We start from the raw sequence: 17798 nt of genomic DNA, 5'->3' as shown, positions 1-17798 counted from the left end.
AGGAAGTAGCCAGAAAGAGTCATCATCCAACACCCCCTAACAGCAGTGAGTTACCACTCCTTACAGGGGAAATGATACCAGAGCTAGAAAGAAATTATTTAGGCAGATAGTGAGGGTAAGAGAGTCGTTGGTAAGGTTTCCTTTTAATAAAAAGCAGCCCCCAAATCATTTCTAACAAAAAGCAGCCTGAGAAAAATCAAGCTGCAAGCATAGATAAGCACGCTGGAAGCTTGCACGGGTGCATGCCAGCAGCTGTGCCAATAGGAAAAGGCTATCTGGGGGCCAGGCATGTTCACCATGGAGGCTCCCTCTTCCTTTTTGTCATATGTACAGTAAAAAGGCAGGCAACATGGCACCAGCCAGGTAGAGACCCCATCAGCATAATAAAAGATTAGGGTGGGATGGCCAGCTTCTTTGTACAAACAGCACATCTGGTCCTATCAATCTCTCAGACCCGATGTAAATCAGACACCACCTCCTCAAGCTAGCCTGTAAAACCCTGTGCGTTTCATCACAAAACCGAAGACCCACTCGGGAACCCCTCTCTCTGCAAGAGACAGCTTTTCTCTTCTCTCACCTATTAAACCTCTGCTCTTAAACTCAAAAAAAAAAAAAGATTTTCAAAAGGAGTTCTACTTTTAGGAAGATGATTTACCAGTGAGCCCTGAGGATATTATAGTCTGCTCATTTCTTCTCTAAACTGGCACTTCATTCCTTGGTTATCATTTTTCTACACTAGTAATCAAAAATCATGTTTCTGAAGCCCAGGAGGAGCCCCAGAAGTATCCACCCAGCTCTGGCCTCCTCCCACCGTCTCTCCTCCCCATGCTTCCCCAAATGCATTCGTCCCTCAACCGTCTTTTCACCTGCTCACATCCACACTTTCTCAGCAGCTGCACACAACTTCCGGGGTGATGCGACCCTATCACACCACAAGCACAACAGGTGTGCCAATCCCCAGCACAACCATGTTCACTGCTTCCTTCCTCAGCCTGCCCTGTGAGAGCAAGAGAAGAGCAGGGGTCAGTGAAGTGAAAGGGACAGACGGCAGCCCTGACACTTTAGACACAAATCTCGCCTGTGAAAGTGCTTCTTAAAACAAATCACATCAAAGGTAAGAAAACCACCACCAGCAAGTCAGATGAGCAGTTATGTTCCAAATGTGATGGGTTTATTTTATTTTACTCTGATGCAAAACCAAAGATTCCACTATAGCACAGAGATCAATATATTACAAGGTCATGAAAAAATGGTGTGGGACATGCAGGACGTGATGTACGAACTGGTGGGTCAGATCGTCTCCTCTAACATGACACTACACTGTCGCTGAGGAACACATTTAATAACACTTCAGAACTGAACTGAAACGTGGCACAAACATGACAACTTCCAGGCATGCCTTCAAGCGTCTCCCTCAGGAGGGATTCGCAACCCCTAGACTTCAGTGTGGGGAGGATTACAATTCTTTGGAAGAATAAAAAGTTCACACTTTTGAAATTTCACAGAAGAATTTTAAGGCCAAAACATAGTGGGTTCATTTCTCTTCACTTCCAGGGACAAATCTGATGCTTTCCTCAAACCACATTAAGCTTCCAGTTCAAATCCCAAGCCAACCTTGTGACCTCCTGCACTGAAGTTCTTCCCATCGATTAAAGCTGATAAAGTCAATTTGACTCCTAGGAAGAAGAAAACACCACAATCACTTGAAACAAGTATTACAATTAGATCTGAATTTTCTAGAAACAACAGATGGAATCATTGGTGTGGATTGTAGCTGGGTATATGAGCTATAAGCAAACAGCTATTACTCAATCGGTTATTTATAACCATCTGATGTGTAATGAGGAAAGCATGATCATGGCAAACTTTCTCTGAAGTTCAGGGTTAAGGGCAATGAGTGATCAACCAAACTCAAAGGCCAAAGTGACCACATTATAGTCAGAAATACATACTTTTTTAATGCAAAAGTATTTGATCTGTTTTGTTTTCTGTCTGAACAACCAAATGTTACAAAATGGTCCGAATCAACTTACAGTGACTACAGGTTGTTCTGCAGGTTATTTTCATTTTTTTCTCTATCACCTTCCACCTCAACCCCTCTGTTACTAATTCCTTTACTTACCTGGTCGAAGGGTTTGAGTATAACCCAGTCCAATCAGGCTGGCATTATTTACTTTAGCCTAAGATTAAGAGATAGAATAATAACAGAAAACAGTGAATTACAGATCAGTCCAATATAACCATCACTTTGTGCATCATATTTCCAATGCTAAAAGCACCCTAGGACCAATCTAGAATTACTGATTTTTTTTTTTTTTTTGAGATGAAGTTTCGTTCTTGTCACCAGGCTAGAGTGCGATGGCACGATCTCGGCTCACTGCAACCTCCGCTTCCCGGGTCCAAGCCATTCTCCTGCCTCAGCCTCCCAAGTAGCTGGGATTACAGGCATGTGCCCCCATGCCCGGCTAATTTTGTATTTTTAGTAGAGACGGGGTTTCACCATGTTGGCCAGGCTGGTCTCAAACTCCTGACCTCAGGTGATCCCCTGCCTCAGCCTCCCAAAGTGCTGGGATTACAGGTGTGACCCACCGTGCCCAGCCGTAATTACTGATCTTTTAAGAAGTCAGTAGGACTTGTAGGAGTGGAACGTACCTTGAGAATGCATGCTTCAAGGCCTCAAGCAAAATTTTTAAACACTACACAACCAAACACCCTGAATTCTCTGAGATACCAGCTGACAATCTCTCACAGTGGTTACAGCATGAACTCAGGTGACAGAAAAACAGACCTAGGTTCAATTGTGGCTCTGCCAGTTACTATGTGACCTTAGGCAAGTTAGCTGACCTTTCTAAGGCTCAGTTTTCTCATCTGTAAAACAGGGATGAGGATAACACTACTCGCCACATGGAGTGGTTGTGAGGGTTAAATGACATAATATACATAAAGCCCTTAGCACAGTACATGAAATTTAAGAGCTCAGTGTTATTTTTAATAAGAGTTACTATAGCAACAGAAATAGTCATCTAATCCCATGAATTTCCAAATAAGAAAATTCTGAGGCCAAAGTGATAAAGTGATTTGACAAAGTCAGACAACAGATATACAGGAAGAGCTAGGACTAGAAGAACCCCTATTTCCTGACTTCAAGCATAATTTTTTTTTTTTTTTTTGAGATAGACTCTAGCTCTGTCGCCCAGCTGGAGTGCAATGGTGTGATCTTGGCTCACTGCAACCTCTGCATCTGCCGGGTTCAAGCAATTCTCCTGCTTCGGCCTCCCTAGTAGCTGGGACTACAGGTGTCACCTACCACGCCCAACTAATTTTTGTATTTTTAGTAAAGACAGGGTTTCACCATGTTGGCTAGGCTGGTCTTGAACTCCTGACCTCAGGTGATCCATGCACCTCGGCCTCCCAAAGTGCTGGGATTACAGGCGTGAGCCTGGCCACATTATATTCTTTTCACTACACAATGAGCTGGCTTATTAAAGTTAATAAAGACAAGCAAACTATGCTCATATCACAACATTCACTGAAAACTTAGATACAAACATAAGAGCAGATCCAATCTGGCAGCACATTCTTACAGAGAGAGAAGTTCTACAATCCAGCCTGTACTTAGCAGCAATGCCAAAACGGGTGTTGTTACTCCCAGCTGTCCAAGCAAGGTTTATGGATGTTTCAATCTTCTCATTCACCTTCTGGTAGATAGAACCTCCAAATTCAGTGCCATCGTTCCTGTTTTCATAGATAAGAAAACGTCATAAATATCTAGTTTGTACCATTGTTATTATGGTATGAAAACAAATTCTAAGACTATCTAAACAAGGATCCCATTTTGTAACTATAGATTTCAGCAAATTTCTAGCATAAACGACTACTAAACAAAACATGGAACTAAATCCAGCTATGCCAGTAATGACTGCTTAATTAAAACGTTAACACTTGATCCATTTACTTGGCTCCTCCACATGATGTGAGTTTCTTAAGACAATTCAATTAAGCACAAAGGCAGACACCTCGGGTAAGTATAATCTACAGGTCTCTGAGAAGTTCCTAGAACTTAGAAACTTCAAAGTAGAGTTCAATAAAGATTCTGCAAAAAAATTAAAAGGTCGAGGTATAGAAATAAAATCAATTCTAGATTTCCTTTAAAACACAATCCTACAGTTAGAAAGCACCCTCCTACGATACCTAGGGTGCACTGCTCCAGAAAACCACCTTAGTTATTGCTTCCAAGCATGCCAGAGGTGAGACCTTGGGTTTTCATGGTTTTCCTGATAATACTGTTTCATCAATTTCAGTAATGGTCTATACCACTGCTTGCCTTTGTTTTAGCCATCATAAGTAAATTAGAGCATCTAGCAGAGAGGAATCTGCAACAGTTTAAAAACACATAGTTTGCCCTTTGCTTTTTCTTCCTGGTATAGTAGCAGTGTCCAGTAGACTCAACATAAAATACTATGTAAAAGTTCCAATTCATCCCACCAACATGGTGCAGCCTACATAACTGAATCCCAGGACTCTTTCAGAGCACCTGTTACTTCTGAATGCATTAGTGGTACCTGGTTTCCAACCGAGAATACCAATACCTGAAACCTCCACAGAATTACCAGGATGTCCCAGGATGCTCAAATCAATTTGGTGGTTGTTGTTGGTGACCCAAACAGACCTGTTTCCAGATACTGTCAAGATGAGAGGGCAGCAGAGGAAGCAGTAACATCTCCAAAGGGTCATCTTACCATGAGGTAAGCCATGCTCTGGGCTCCCTCTATCCCAGTGGTTCTTCTACAGAGGCTGGAGCTTCCTAAAGTTTGGGGTGAAGGCTGAGGGGCCAGTGACCACCAGCAGCACAGCCTGCACACCACGTGCACCAGCCTCCTGGCAAGGTTTTGCTATGAGGATAGCACCGCAAAGATGGATATTCACCAAGGCATGCTAAATCTAAGTACCATCACTTCTCAGCATGCTAATGGCTACAATATTTTGAGCAACTGCACTGACACTAAGGAATAAATTATAAACACTCACACATGTGTGTGCAGCTGGAAGTCTGCAGCCTTGTAACCCAGGGCGAAATTATTCTGTGACAGTTTGGATTTGGCTGTATCAAAACTCATCTGATAGCCAGCAAGCCACCCTTCGAAGGCCAAAACGGCCCAGCCATAGATGGTTGGTCCAGAAAAATCTATATCAACATTACTGCCAACACTAAAACAATCCCGTTTATAGGAGGCCTTCAATTTCCCACTCTTCTTTCTGCGACAAAGAAAGAAACAAAAGCAAATGATGAAAACAACGTGAGTTTTTACTACTGTCTAGGAATTTTTAGAGTAAGATCCTGTCTCTCATCTCCCAATGTAAATATTATTTTGGTACATGCCACATATATAGTAAAAACGTTTCAAATGACCTAGTTCTACAAATATAATTTTGTTAGGATTAGACATGTATAGACTACTATCATCTATTACTCATTATAAGTTCAAATGATAGGATACTTCATGATTTATTTCATAAAAGCATGAACAAGTATAAGAATGAATAAGACGCTGGGCGCGGTGGCTCACACCTGTAATCCCAGCACTTTCGGAGGCCGAGGTGGGCGGATGACGAGGTCAGGAGATTGAGACCATCCTGGCCAACATGGTGAAACCCCGTCTCTACTAAAAATACAAAAATTAGCTGGGCGTGGTGGCACACGCCTGTAGTCCTAGCTACTCGTGAGGCTGAGGCAGGAGAATCACTTGAACCTGGGAGGCGGAGGTTGCAGTGAGCCAAGATCATGCCACTGTACTCCAGCCTGGTGACAGAGCGAGACTCGTCTCAAAAGAAAAAAAAAAGAAGGAATAAGATATTTCCGTGCCAAATTAATAATCTGAAGGTGTATGTATGTATACAGACGTACAAGAAGCCAAATCTCTTTAAATGTTTCCAAATGCCAAATGCCACAAAGAATTAACTCCCAATATGCATTATTAACCTATGGAGAGAAGTGTGCTTTTTTGAAGGACAATACTGAAAAAATGAAATTAGTTCTTAATAACCCTATTTCAATCAAGCCTCTTGTAGGAATATTTGTCCTGGCCGGGCACAGTGGCTCACGCCAGTAATCCCAGCACTTTGGGAGGCCGAGCCAGGCGGAACATGAGGTCAAGACAGAGACCATCCTGGCCAACATGGTAAAACTCTGTCTCTCCTAAAAATACAAAAATTAGCTGGGCGTGGTGGTGCATGCCTGTAGTCCCAGCTATTTGGGAGGCTAGGCTGAGGCAGGAGAACTGCTTGAACCCAGGAAGCAGAGGTTGCAGTGAACTGAGATAGTGCCATTGTACTCCAGCCGGGACGACAGAGCAAGACTCCATCTCAAAAAAAAAAAAAAGAAAGAAAAGAATATTTGTCCTAAAGATAACTGAAGTGTGTGGCAAAAAGAACATACCTGTTGTTAAAGCTGAGACAAATGTCACTTTGCATTCATCTAGCAACCTCCGTCCTTCAGATAGCATGGACCCACATTAAGCAGATAGGAAATGACACAATCCCCCTTTTTTTCACATGAGGAAATCGAGGTCAAGAAGTTGGGGGATTTACAGAGGCTAAGAAATCAAGTAGGCAGCAGAACTAATCATTATAGCATCTGAGAGCCAGAAGATCACCTTCTTAAGAAATTAACTTTTCAGCACCATAAGATAGAGTGAGGGGAAAAAAAAAAGGAATTAACTTTCTTTTTTTTTTTTTTTTTGTTTGACTCGCTCTGTTGCCCAGCCTGGAGTGCATCTCACCTCACTGCAAGCTCCGCCTCCTGGGTTCATGCCAATCTCCTGCCTCAGCCTCCCGAGTAGCTGGGACTACAGGCGCCCACCACCACGCCTGGCTAATTTTTTGTATTTTTTAGTAGAGACGGGGTTTCACCATATTAGCCAGGATGGTCTCAATCTCCTGACCTCATGATCCACCTATCTCAGCCTCCGAAAGTGCTGGGATTACAGGCATGAGCCACCACGCCCAGCCAAAAGGAATGAACTTTCTCAGCAGAATACCAGGTCCATCAATCTTCAGAATTGCTTAAGATTCATCTATGGTCTTTCTACTATGTGTCTCTCTGAAATATATTTATACATTTCTGTTCATCTATTCAGTTTTCAAATTGTTCATCCTGCCTTGGTGGGGAGGGATCTTCCTTTATCTGTACTACATATACAAGGTCTCCAATATTCCTTATAGCAACCTTCTAAGTTCTTCCTGCCTCTGAACTTTGCACTGTATCTCCTTATTCTAAAGCTCTCTACCCTTTCAGGCTCCAAAAACATTTCAGGAAATGGGATTTGAATAATTACCCTGTGTTCGGTACAAATATGGTATCAAGAGTCAGTTTCAACCCTTCAGCCAACTGGAAAACAAAGATTTAAAATAAATAATTAGTAATTTTCAATCATTTATCCAACTCAAGAAACCAATTCTAAAGTTTCCTCTAAGTTCTTTAACAAAAAAGTCATTCAAGAAAGCGAAATATTAAATTATGTAATAAGTGAGTTCTCCATCCTCCTGTCCCCTCACCCCAGCCTTCATCATGGTTCTCCCACCAAAAAATGGGGCAAATCCTATTTTAGCAAGTTACATAAAATACAGTTCAAAACCAAACAGAATTCCCATACAACAAAATCATCTTGATACTCTCTTGAAAGAGCGGTAATGAGATAACCTGACATTTAACAAGCAAGCTAAGTCATTTTCCTCAGCTTTGCATGTACATTATCTATACATGGTATCTATATCAAAAACAGTGCCCTGTACACAGTGGGCACTTGACAAATATCTAATAGATTTTCTCCTTGAAAACGTGAGAACATTTTAGAAAAATTTTTCTGTCAAGCCAATTTTGCAACAATTACAAAACTAAACCAAATTTCCGCAAATAGTTTGTTCTACCCAGGAGAAGCTCAGCTGTGTAACAGAGAACCAGTCAGAACAAAGATGTAATATAATAATTAGAGTACTCACAAACAAAGCCTTATTTTCTAGAAACATAAGACATCAAAAAAGGCCACATGCAGAGAAAAAAATATGGCTACTAGATAGATTTTAAGATCTCTTTTGATTATATTTGGGGTATGTTCATCATTCAATCTACAAGATAAATTGAACCTATGAATAACTTCTAATGCTTTCTCTTACCTTATTCTCCCAAGAGATTTCTGTCCCTAGAGTATTGTCTGTGTTCCATTTTTGGGTGAAGGTAAGTCCATAGTTACAGACCTTATATTTGGTTTCTAGGTTGCCTGATGCTTTCCCTGTATCAGTGTAAGCATGACCAGAAGTAGAAAATTCCTGGTAAGCAAGAAAAAATAATTACTTTAAAATTAGCTCATCAAATAGAAAATATTCACTTTGGAAAGCAGTGTTCAATGCATCAGAAACAATACCATTTACTGTTTGCCACAGTTCTACTCTAGAGCAACTTCTTTCCTCCTTTCCCCTTGCTTTTCCAGTCCCTAAATATTTTAACCAGTTCCGCCAGGAGCAGTGGCTCATGCCTGTAATCCCAGCATGTTAGGAGGCCAAGGCGAGTGGATTCCTTGAGTCCAGGAGCTCAAGACCAGCCTGTGCAACATGGCGAAACCCCATCTCTACAAAAAATACAAAAAATTAGCCGGGCATGATGGCACGCGACTGTAGTCCCAGCCTGAGGCCAGGAGGCAGAGGTTGCAGTGAGCCGAGATCATGCCACTTCACCCTAGCCTGGGCAACGGAGTGAGACAGCTCAATACCAGTTTCAGATCTTTCCATTATTCTACTTCTCTTATTGATATTTCTTGTTCCATATACTCTCTTACTAAATGGGAATCCTAACTTCTCTCCTTTAAAAAAGAAGTATCTTTACTGAAAACAAATGCCTTTACTAAAAAGACCAAAAATATTGTATCTTAAACATTTTACTTTCATGACCTAAAAAAAGATTATCAGTTCTCTGCTATATGTTTCAAACTATCAGTTAATTTCAAGGTTCTTAAAAATCCCAAAATACTGCCCTCCTCCTTTTTAATAGGGTCAACACTTTACTACTTCCTTTTAAAAATAGGTATTTTTTTATTGTAGTAAATACATTTAATATACATTTTACCATTTTAATAATGTTTTAAGCGTACAGTGAAGTGGCATTAAGTACAGTCACACTGCTGTGAAAACTTTAATGCTTTTGTGTGCAAAACTGCAAAACTTCTGCTTAGACAATTTCAGTATTTGAAAGTACTACCCATTTTTCAAAATAAAGTAGAATGCTATAATTTATCCTTCTTTCCCTCTTTCTATCCTGTCTACCTTTAAGAGTGCTTTCTATCAAACAGTTACTATGAATGAGACTCTGTCTCAAAAAAATAAAATAAAATAAAATACATCCTTTGCCCTAGTTAGTGCCCTTTAAGTCATATGACAATAAGCAATTAGAAATAGACCTCCTTCTGGGGAAAGCAGTCAGCACCTGTCACTGACAATCTATGAACTGTCAAGAAAAAACATTCTGATTGGTCCTGTTTTAGGGAGCATTTCTGAAATCCTGCCAACAGTAATGAGATGCTGCCAACCCTGACCAGTCTTTTTCACTGCCTGCAACATGAATCTTCTCCTTAACAAATACCCTGACCCCTAACTCTAGTTCTACAGGCAGATGAGACAACTGGGAAGCTATGTCCTGTTTATCAACACCACACAGAATGGTTTCAAAGAGAGTATCATGCTGCACATTTAGGGGAAGGCCTTAGTAAAAAAAATGATAACATGTTAATCATGTTTAACTGTTCACATAAGTATTTTAATGCGACAAATCATTTTTCTTTTAGTAGATCCAACTATCTAGTGTTTTATTTTTTACATTTACTTTTCACAAATTTGACAAGTATAACAAATGCAAATCTTAATTTTGGTGTTAGAAAAACCTCACGCACAGAATTAAGGTAGAGGGGTAGTCTACATTTCTCCCTTGTCAGCATCAGTTCTTAGTTCGAAGGTCTGTCACGAATCTAAAATGCCACAGGTACAAATCTCAGAAAAAAAGGCTAGAATTGTTCTAAGTTGAGTTCCAGGCTCACGATTCACAGTTCAGTTTGTGTCTAATTTCATAATTTGGTCAAAAAAGTGCAAAACACATTTATAACATGCATATAACATGCATATAGCTCTACATTAAATGCTTAGTAAGCAACAAAACAAACAAAAATGTTACTGTTAAGTAGATGGCATATGAGAAAAATATCAAGACACAAGATAAGAAATTTCGAACAATGACTGAAATTTATCCTAAATCAATACCAGAAACCAAAAGCAGCCATAAAAACAAGCATATGAATAAGTTTTTTTTTTCTTACCATCTGAATGAATATTACCACACAACAGCAGCATGAAAAGGAGATAAAATTTTAGTTGATAATTTTTGCAACACAAAACTAATGAGCAAATTCTGGAACCTACACAAAATGAGAATGATTCTTCTATTTTAACAGAACTATATACGTAGCGTGCCCATCTTAGTAAGGGAGGTGCATATCTATTTATTTACTCTAGAGAAACCCAGGGAAAGAATGATGGTCACAAACCATGATTATACACAGTATCATTAGAATTCCACATGCCTTTGTCCTTCTAATTATACATCCAGAAATAAAATTTGCATGAGTTTGAATGGATAAATACCAAAAACGATGCAGCCAATGAGGAGAAATCAGAGTAAGGTGAATTAAAACTTAACCTACTTGCTGAGATTTAGCAATTTTTTTTTTTTTTTTTTGAGACGGAGTCTCGCACTGTTGCCCAGGCTGGATGGAGTGCAGTGGCGCAATCTCTGCTCACTGCAACCTCTGCCTTCTGGGTTCATGCCATTCTCCTGCCTCAGCCTCCCGAGTAGCCAGGACTACAGGCATATAGTCCAGCTAATTTTTTTGTATTTTTAGTAGAGACGGGGTTTCACCATATTAGCCAGGGTGGTCTCGATCTCCTGACCTCGTGATCTGCCCGCCTCGGCCTCCCAAAGTGCTGGGATCACAGGCATGAGCCACCGTGCCTGGCCCTTTTTTTTAAGACAAAGTCTCACTGTCACCCAGGCTGGAGTGCAATGGCTTGGTCTCGGCTCACTGCAACCTCCGCCTCCCAGGTTCAAGCGATTCTCCTGCCTCAGCCTCCCGAGTAGCTGGGACTATGCGCGTGCCACCACACCCAGCTAATTTTTATCTATTTAGTAGAGATGGGGTTTCACTATGTTGGCCAGGCTGGTCTCGAACTCCTGACCTCGTGACCCGCCCACCTTGGCCTCCCAAAGTGCTGGGATTACAGGTGTGAGCCACCACGCCCAGCCAAAAGCTACTGTTAATGATACTTTGAAAATATGCCAACATAGCCTTTACTGTAGTCTTTACTTCCAATAAAAAAATACTTTATAAACATCAGTTAAAAACTGTAGAATAATGTACATGCATACCTGCAGAAATACATTTTATTTACATATTTTGTTTCAACTAATCATGAAGGGGCAGAGTAAAGTTAATTTGTTTTTGTAAAATGGTAATAAAATTTCCATGAACCCATTACCATGGAAGTAAGGTTTTTGGTGCCCATATACATATTCATGAAAGTATAAACATATGACATGGGTCAAAAAATATGTATTCTACATCTTCTGAGTGAAAGCTGTAGTATACTCTGAGAAACACAAAAGGTCTCTTCAGAAATTCAACTTGGTTGTTTAATTGGCCAAGAATGCTGTTCAGAATCTGAGAGGACAAAGCTGTGGGGAAGACGGCATGGTGCTGGTTCAAGTAACTAGACTGTCATGATTTTAAACAGATTCCTTTAAGTTAATTGTTACATCCATTAAAAATATATTAGATACTCACCACTCCACTACAAGACTTGGTTTTCAGGTCTATCTTGACCATGCCAAAGCCTATACACACACACAAAAACACGGTAATGTACAAAATGTGACATTCACTAGTTTTTGCAACTCAGAAATTATGAAATAGCCTATAGTACCTTCTATATGAAAAATGCATAGTATTTTCATTGGGTGAGAGTTCCTCAAGAAACTGAATTATAACCAAATAAATTCAGTATAATTTTCAAGCACTCAAAATCAACAAAGATATACTTTTAAAATGTAAGTTAAAGAAAAAAATAAATGAAATATGCACTATTCCAAGAATTAAAATTGCTGAAAATAGTGTGCTGCTGTATATATCGCTTAAAATATACAGTTAACATTACTAGTTAATAAGAAAAAATCAAATATGTACAGCACAAAAATTTAAGTTAAATTTTAAAACCTAAAAAATGTTTATTTAGGATCAGAATATACATTACTCCAAAGAAGTCAAAAGTTATGTTGTCACTTTCATAAAAACAATGCCATTGCTTGGAGGGAGGAAAATTTCTACCCCCTACTTTAATTGTCCCCAGGGCTAGACAAAGAGACATAAATGTTATATATATTATTCTACATTACAGATAACATTAAATATGGACATGTATATGCATCTGTATATGTATATAATTGCTTTTAATGCTTGTAAGGGGTTCTGCCTCTACAGAATGAGGTCTAATAGTCTGTTAATAGTTATCCCCTTAAATCTTGTGAAGTGGAATAATGCTGACTTACCCTTATTTTACTAACACAGTATTTACACACAGTAGGCATTCAACACTAACGTTTACCCCACATTAGAAAGTTTCAATAGCATACTTACCATACCCTTTGTTGAAGACATCCTTAGCAGCCTTTCCTAGGTCACAGTAAGTTGGTGTGTTACACATATCTTATAAAGAAAAACAGGGCAAAGGAATAAAAATTACCATTTAGTATTTATTCACCCACAGTTCTTCTGCTGTTTCATCCTGTGAGAAGGGTTATACAGTTTTCTCTTCCGTGTATCATTAATGCTTTAATGCAATCAAAGGTATGAGACAGCAATCTGCTCCTTAAAAAATAGACCTTTCCAGAATACTGAGAATAAAACAGCTTTCCCGTGAGATTCAGAGGTTATCTTTCTGATTGCATTTCAAAGAAAAGTAAGTTCTTACAGGATGAAAAAGATGCTATATGTTAAACTGGACTTCTTTTAAAAATATATGCAAAATTTACCTTACAAAAATCTCCCTCAGGCTTTTATGAAACCAAAGACCTGTATAAGACAACAATGGAAATTTTTAAAGAAACTGTTAAAAGATGCAATCAAAATCCTCAAGGTTAACATTTTTCTCCTCTGAAATTCAGTTCTTAAAATAAGAATTTACCATACGAATTGACGTGTATTCATCTAGAATATATCTTCTCTCAAAGCTCTACTTAAAGTGCTATAATTTTACCCATTAACCAGAAATATGACAGATTCTACCTGCAGCAACCTGCTTACCAAAAGTTAGTGAAACTCTGAAGTTAAAGCCTTCAAAAACCTCAGGTGCCTTGATTTTTCATCTTGCCTACTAAAAATTTGCCCAGCTTTGCTACTGGTAATATGACCCTCACATCAAATTCTCAGAGCTATCAACACTGCTGATTATCTCATTCCTTTGCCCTCTTTGTATCATGGGAAATCTTCCTGCAGCAGGTTCTTCTGTATTCCTCTCGCAGACTCAAAAGCTATGTCTAACCAATTACAGAGCCACCTCTAGCAGTGCCATTAGCCTCTATGTCAGAAAAATCCAGAGTATCAGCTAGCCCTTGCAATTGCTACGCCTGAATGATCTACACACTTAAGCTCATATTTATTTATATATAGCCCAGCTCTTAATCTAGACTTCTGCTAAGCTTCTGCCTACCCCATCATACCAAACATATACATATGATGCACTTAAATGGGAATGCATTTAAGTTTTGTTCCTTAACATAAACCTGTCAAATATGACAGACACTATGATATAAAGAGACTAGTATAAAAAACTAAAAAGAAAAAAAATTAAAGAGGAAACGGTAGTATAAATGTACTGACTCATTCCATAGTAAAACTTTGCTCTAAGCTACAAGTTTTCATAATTCACTTACAGAACGATTATTTTACAATTCAATCCCTTGTACTAAAGTGATCAATTCTAGGCTTTTTATATTATCCCAATTGCAATTTGATATTACTCTTTATGATTGCAGCTGATGTTGATATTTGTTGAAATTTTGCCAGAAGTCTGTAATTTGGGAGGTAAGTATAGAAATGCTGGCAGTATATATGAAATAGAAATGTTAAAGCTTTACAGTCTGGTTTTTCACACTGCCGAGAAAAGATACACTTAAATGTTTAGAAGCACCATATATACATCTAGGGACTATTTACAATATTTCATCATTTTGTTTTGTTATTTTTCAAAACCAGTACCAGATACTACGCAAAAGTCACATAGCTGGTTTAGTATACTAACTGACCTCAATTCTGCCTAGTTCAAGCTGACTTTTTCAGGCCTATAACTCTGATGTGAAATGCACTGCTAGTATGATCAAGCAAAAATCGAGAACAACAGAAACTTCACGTTCCTCGAGAGTAAAGCTACAACCATACGTCTCCACCAGCTCTACAGAATGCACCTGCCCATAGATGTGCACACTGCACAGAGGCTGCAGGAGACGCAGACGGGGAAAGGCGTTAGCCGAGTGCTACTGCTTTACAAAGCCACTAACTTGACGGCCAGTACAGAGCCCGTTTCGTTCCTCGCTTCTCCGTTTTGAATTGCACGCAGGGCACCCTCCCTCGGCCGTAAGGAGGGGGCAGGGGCGGACGGGGGACGGGTGTGGGGTTCGAGGATCCAACTTCGCTAGAACCGATCTCCTTTCTAGCCGACCCCTGGGAAGAAAGTGCTGTCCACACGCCGGCGGGACAGGTCGCGGCCGGCGCCCGGAGGCCACTTGCCCCGCCGTGCTGCGGCTGTATCGCCTGAAGTGGCCCGGGCGGGTCCCGGCAGGAGCGAGCGGCCCCGGCCCCCCGCGCCCCAGTAGCCTGCTCCCTGCCCACAGAGCCTCCGTTAGGCCTGTCTCCCGCCTGGCGCTCTGCTCGGCCGCGGCCCACCGCTCTCCGGGCCTGGAGCCCGCGCGGCCTCAGCTCTCCTCACCTCCACCCCGAGGGCCTGTCTCCGCTCCGCCAGGGCAACGCTGAAGGTCTTCAAACCAACGCCGTCCGCGCCTGCGCAGCCTCGCACCCCCCCCAGCAGCGCCTGCGCGCCGCGCGTCCCCGAGAGCGCCTCTGCGTCGGCGTGTTGCGCCACGGTCGCGCGCTTCGGAGCAAGGCGCGGAGACGAACAGTCGGGCCGAGCCAGCACCACCAACTGTCTGGCTTCGCAGCGCGCGTGCACAGGAGGGCTTGGTGTGCACAGTGGGGTTGACTAGGGACCCAAGAGGCCGGGGACCGCACCTGTGCCCTCGAGGGGATTCATTCTCGCGAGAATGCGCGAGGTTGCTAGTTACTGTTGCCATGGGCGCGGCCGCGAAAAGGCCGCGGGGTGCCGGACCCCAGGTTTGAGGCATGCCGCAGGCCGGAGTGTAGTGGTGCGATCTTGGCTCACTGGAGCCTCGACCTCCTGGGCTCAAGCCGTCCTCTTGCCTCAGCCTCCTGAGTAGGAGGGTCCACAGGCGCGCACCACCACGCCCGGCTAATTTAATTTTTTTTTACCTGGGGTCGGTCATTTAGGTGAAGACGGGCTCTCCCTGTGTTTCCCAGGCTGGTCTCGAACTCCACGGCATAAGTGATCCGCCCGCCTGCGCCTCCCAGAGTGCTGAGATCACAGGCCCGAGCCCACGCCCAGCCCCTTATGGAAATTTCATTTCAGACTGACCAGACTTCAAGAGTGTCACACTTAGGTCATCTCGTCTTAAGGATGAGAATACATAGGGTCCCCAGGGAGTAAGTGATTGATTCAAGATCCCACAAGTAGTGAGAGACGATAATTCAAAGGGGCAGAGGATGTGGAGGAGAAAAAGCTCTTCTGTAGAGGAGAAGACCAACTAATAAAGGTAGAATAGATGACAGAAATAGGAAATCATCGTCTTGGAACCACCGTAATAATAATTGATTCAGGCCGAAATGATCAATGGACTGTTGAGGATGTTCATATGGTTTCAAAGTATCACCCCCATAGATTACTCACTAAAGAGGAAAGGGTACCTTCACATCAAAGAGATTGATCAAACGGGGGATGGTAGGGACTGACATATGCCCCCGGTGTGAGGCACAGAGAGGGACACAGAGATGATATTCTTGTAAAAGTGTGTAATTTGCCTCTCTTCAGGACGAAGCAATCAGGCAAATCCAAACTGAGAGACCTGCAAGACAACTGCCCAGTCTTCAAAAATGTCAGTTTCATGAAAGATTAGGAAAAAGGCTAGTGAACTGCTCTAGGTTAAAGGAAGCAAAAGATATGACACTAAAAGCAATGTGTGATCCTAAATTAGACCCTGAATAAAAACCAAACAAACAAAACCAGCTACTGAGGAACTTTATTGGGACAATCGGGGAAATTTTGAATGGAGAGTAGATTAGTATGGCAACAATGTAAAATTTTCTGAGGGGGCCCCGGGCGCGGTGGCTTACGCCTGTAATCCTAGCACTTTGGGAGGCCGAGGTTGGGCGGATCACTTGAGGTCAGGAGTTCGAGACCAGCCTGGCCAACATGGTGAAACTCTGTCTCTAGTAAAAATACAGAAAATTAGCTGGGCATGGTGGCGGGTGCCTGTAATCCCAGCTACTGGGGAGGCTGAAGCAGGAGAATCACTTGAACCCAGGAGGTGGACGTTGCAGTGAGCCAAGATCGTGCCATTGCACTCCAGCCTGGGTGACAGGGCAAGACTCCGTCTAAAAAAAAAAAAAAAATTCTAAGGATGATGTACGTTGGTTATGCAGAAATGGCCTTGATTTTAGGAGATGCATGCTGAAGTATTTAGAAGTGAAATATCATGTATCTGCAACTAACCCTCAAATGGTCCAGAAAAAAGAAAAAGCAAATATGATAAAATGTTAACAATTGGTTAATTGAGGTGGAACGTATATGTGTGTTCATTGCACTATTCTTGAAATTTTCCACTGAGTTTTAAATTTTTTTGAAATAAAAGAGACAAAAAGGCCCCCACAAAGTCTGTGATGCTCCACAGTACACAATACTAAGTTGCTGCTTGAATCAAAAGGTAAATATCAGATTTGACCGCTGTGTGAAAGGTATTTGAAGTTAATAGGAGATAAGTAAGATACATGTCCCCAAGAGACTCATAATGTAAGACTTGGACAAATATCTGCTGAATGGGGCCAAATATGGTCAATGTCATAAGCAAAGTAGTATAACCTAGTAGCTGAAATAAAGTGAGCTTAGGAGTCTAAAGAGCTGAATTTGTGTCTCAGCTCTGCCAACTCTGTGGTCTTAGGCAAGCATTAACCTCTCCCTGCCTCAGTTTTCACATCTGTGAAACAGAACTAACTTAATATCTACTCAGAGGATTGTAGTGGATATTAAATCAAATAATGTATCCAGGCCGGGTGCCATGGCTCACTCCTGTAATCCTAGCAGTTTGGAAGACTGAGGCAGTGGATTGCTTGAGCCCAGGAGTTTGAGACAAGCCTAGGCAATATGTTGAACCCCATCTCTACAAAAATTAGCCAGGCATGGGTGGCATGTGCCTGTAGTCCCAGCTACTTGGGAGGCTGAAGTGGGAAGATCACTTGAGCCCAGGGAGGTCAAGGCTGCTGTGAGCTGTGATTGTGGCACTGCACTACGGCCTGGACAACAGAGGGAGACACCATCTCCAAAAACAAACAAACAATGTATCCACAGTGCATAATTTACCTGGC

General features: G+C 41.5%; 1 protein-coding gene across 2 annotated transcripts; it reads right to left on the bottom strand.

Annotated features, from left to right (window-relative positions):
• Nucleotides 1-1149: 1149 nt before the first annotated feature.
• Nucleotides 1150-15162, bottom strand: VDAC3 (voltage dependent anion channel 3). Of its 2 annotated transcripts, none has more exons than XM_032143775.2 (10): nucleotides 15076-15162; nucleotides 13124-13163; nucleotides 12729-12797; nucleotides 11880-11929; nucleotides 8173-8325; nucleotides 7335-7387; nucleotides 5029-5256; nucleotides 3585-3735; nucleotides 2123-2180; nucleotides 1150-1676 (listed from the first exon to the last, which is right to left on the bottom strand). In XM_032143775.2, exons 3-10 carry the CDS (start codon nucleotides 12793-12795, stop codon nucleotides 1585-1587), a joined length of 852 nt encoding a protein of 283 aa, XP_031999666.1. In that variant the 5' UTR covers nucleotides 12796-12797; nucleotides 13124-13163; nucleotides 15076-15162; the 3' UTR covers nucleotides 1150-1584. The 2 variants fall into 2 exon arrangements, with proteins under 2 accessions (XP_031999666.1, XP_058289531.1); XM_058433548.1 differs by having other exon boundaries at nucleotides 1598-1676; nucleotides 2119-2180.
• Nucleotides 15163-17798: the final 2636 nt, after the last annotated feature.

This window comes from Hylobates moloch, unplaced genomic scaffold (genome assembly GCF_009828535.3).
Source record: "Hylobates moloch isolate HMO894 unplaced genomic scaffold, HMol_V3 SCAFFOLD_22, whole genome shotgun sequence".
NCBI lineage: Eukaryota > Metazoa > Chordata > Mammalia > Primates > Hylobatidae > Hylobates > Hylobates moloch.
Note: the sequence above shows the minus strand (reverse complement) of the source record. Positions and strands in the feature narration are given on the sequence as shown.

Coding starts and splice junctions, on each gene's coding strand:
- VDAC3 (XM_032143775.2), bottom strand. CDS start 12,795: ATGTGTAACACACCAACTTACTGTGACCTAGGAAAGGCTGCTAAGGAT. Junction 3,736..5,028: donor TTCCAGCTGCACACACATGT/GTGAGTGTTTAT, acceptor CTATGAAAACAG/GAACGATGGCACTGAATTTG. Junction 2,181..3,584: donor ATTGTAGAACTTCTCTCTCT/GTAAGAATGTGC, acceptor TCTTAATCTTAG/GCTAAAGTAAATAATGCCAG.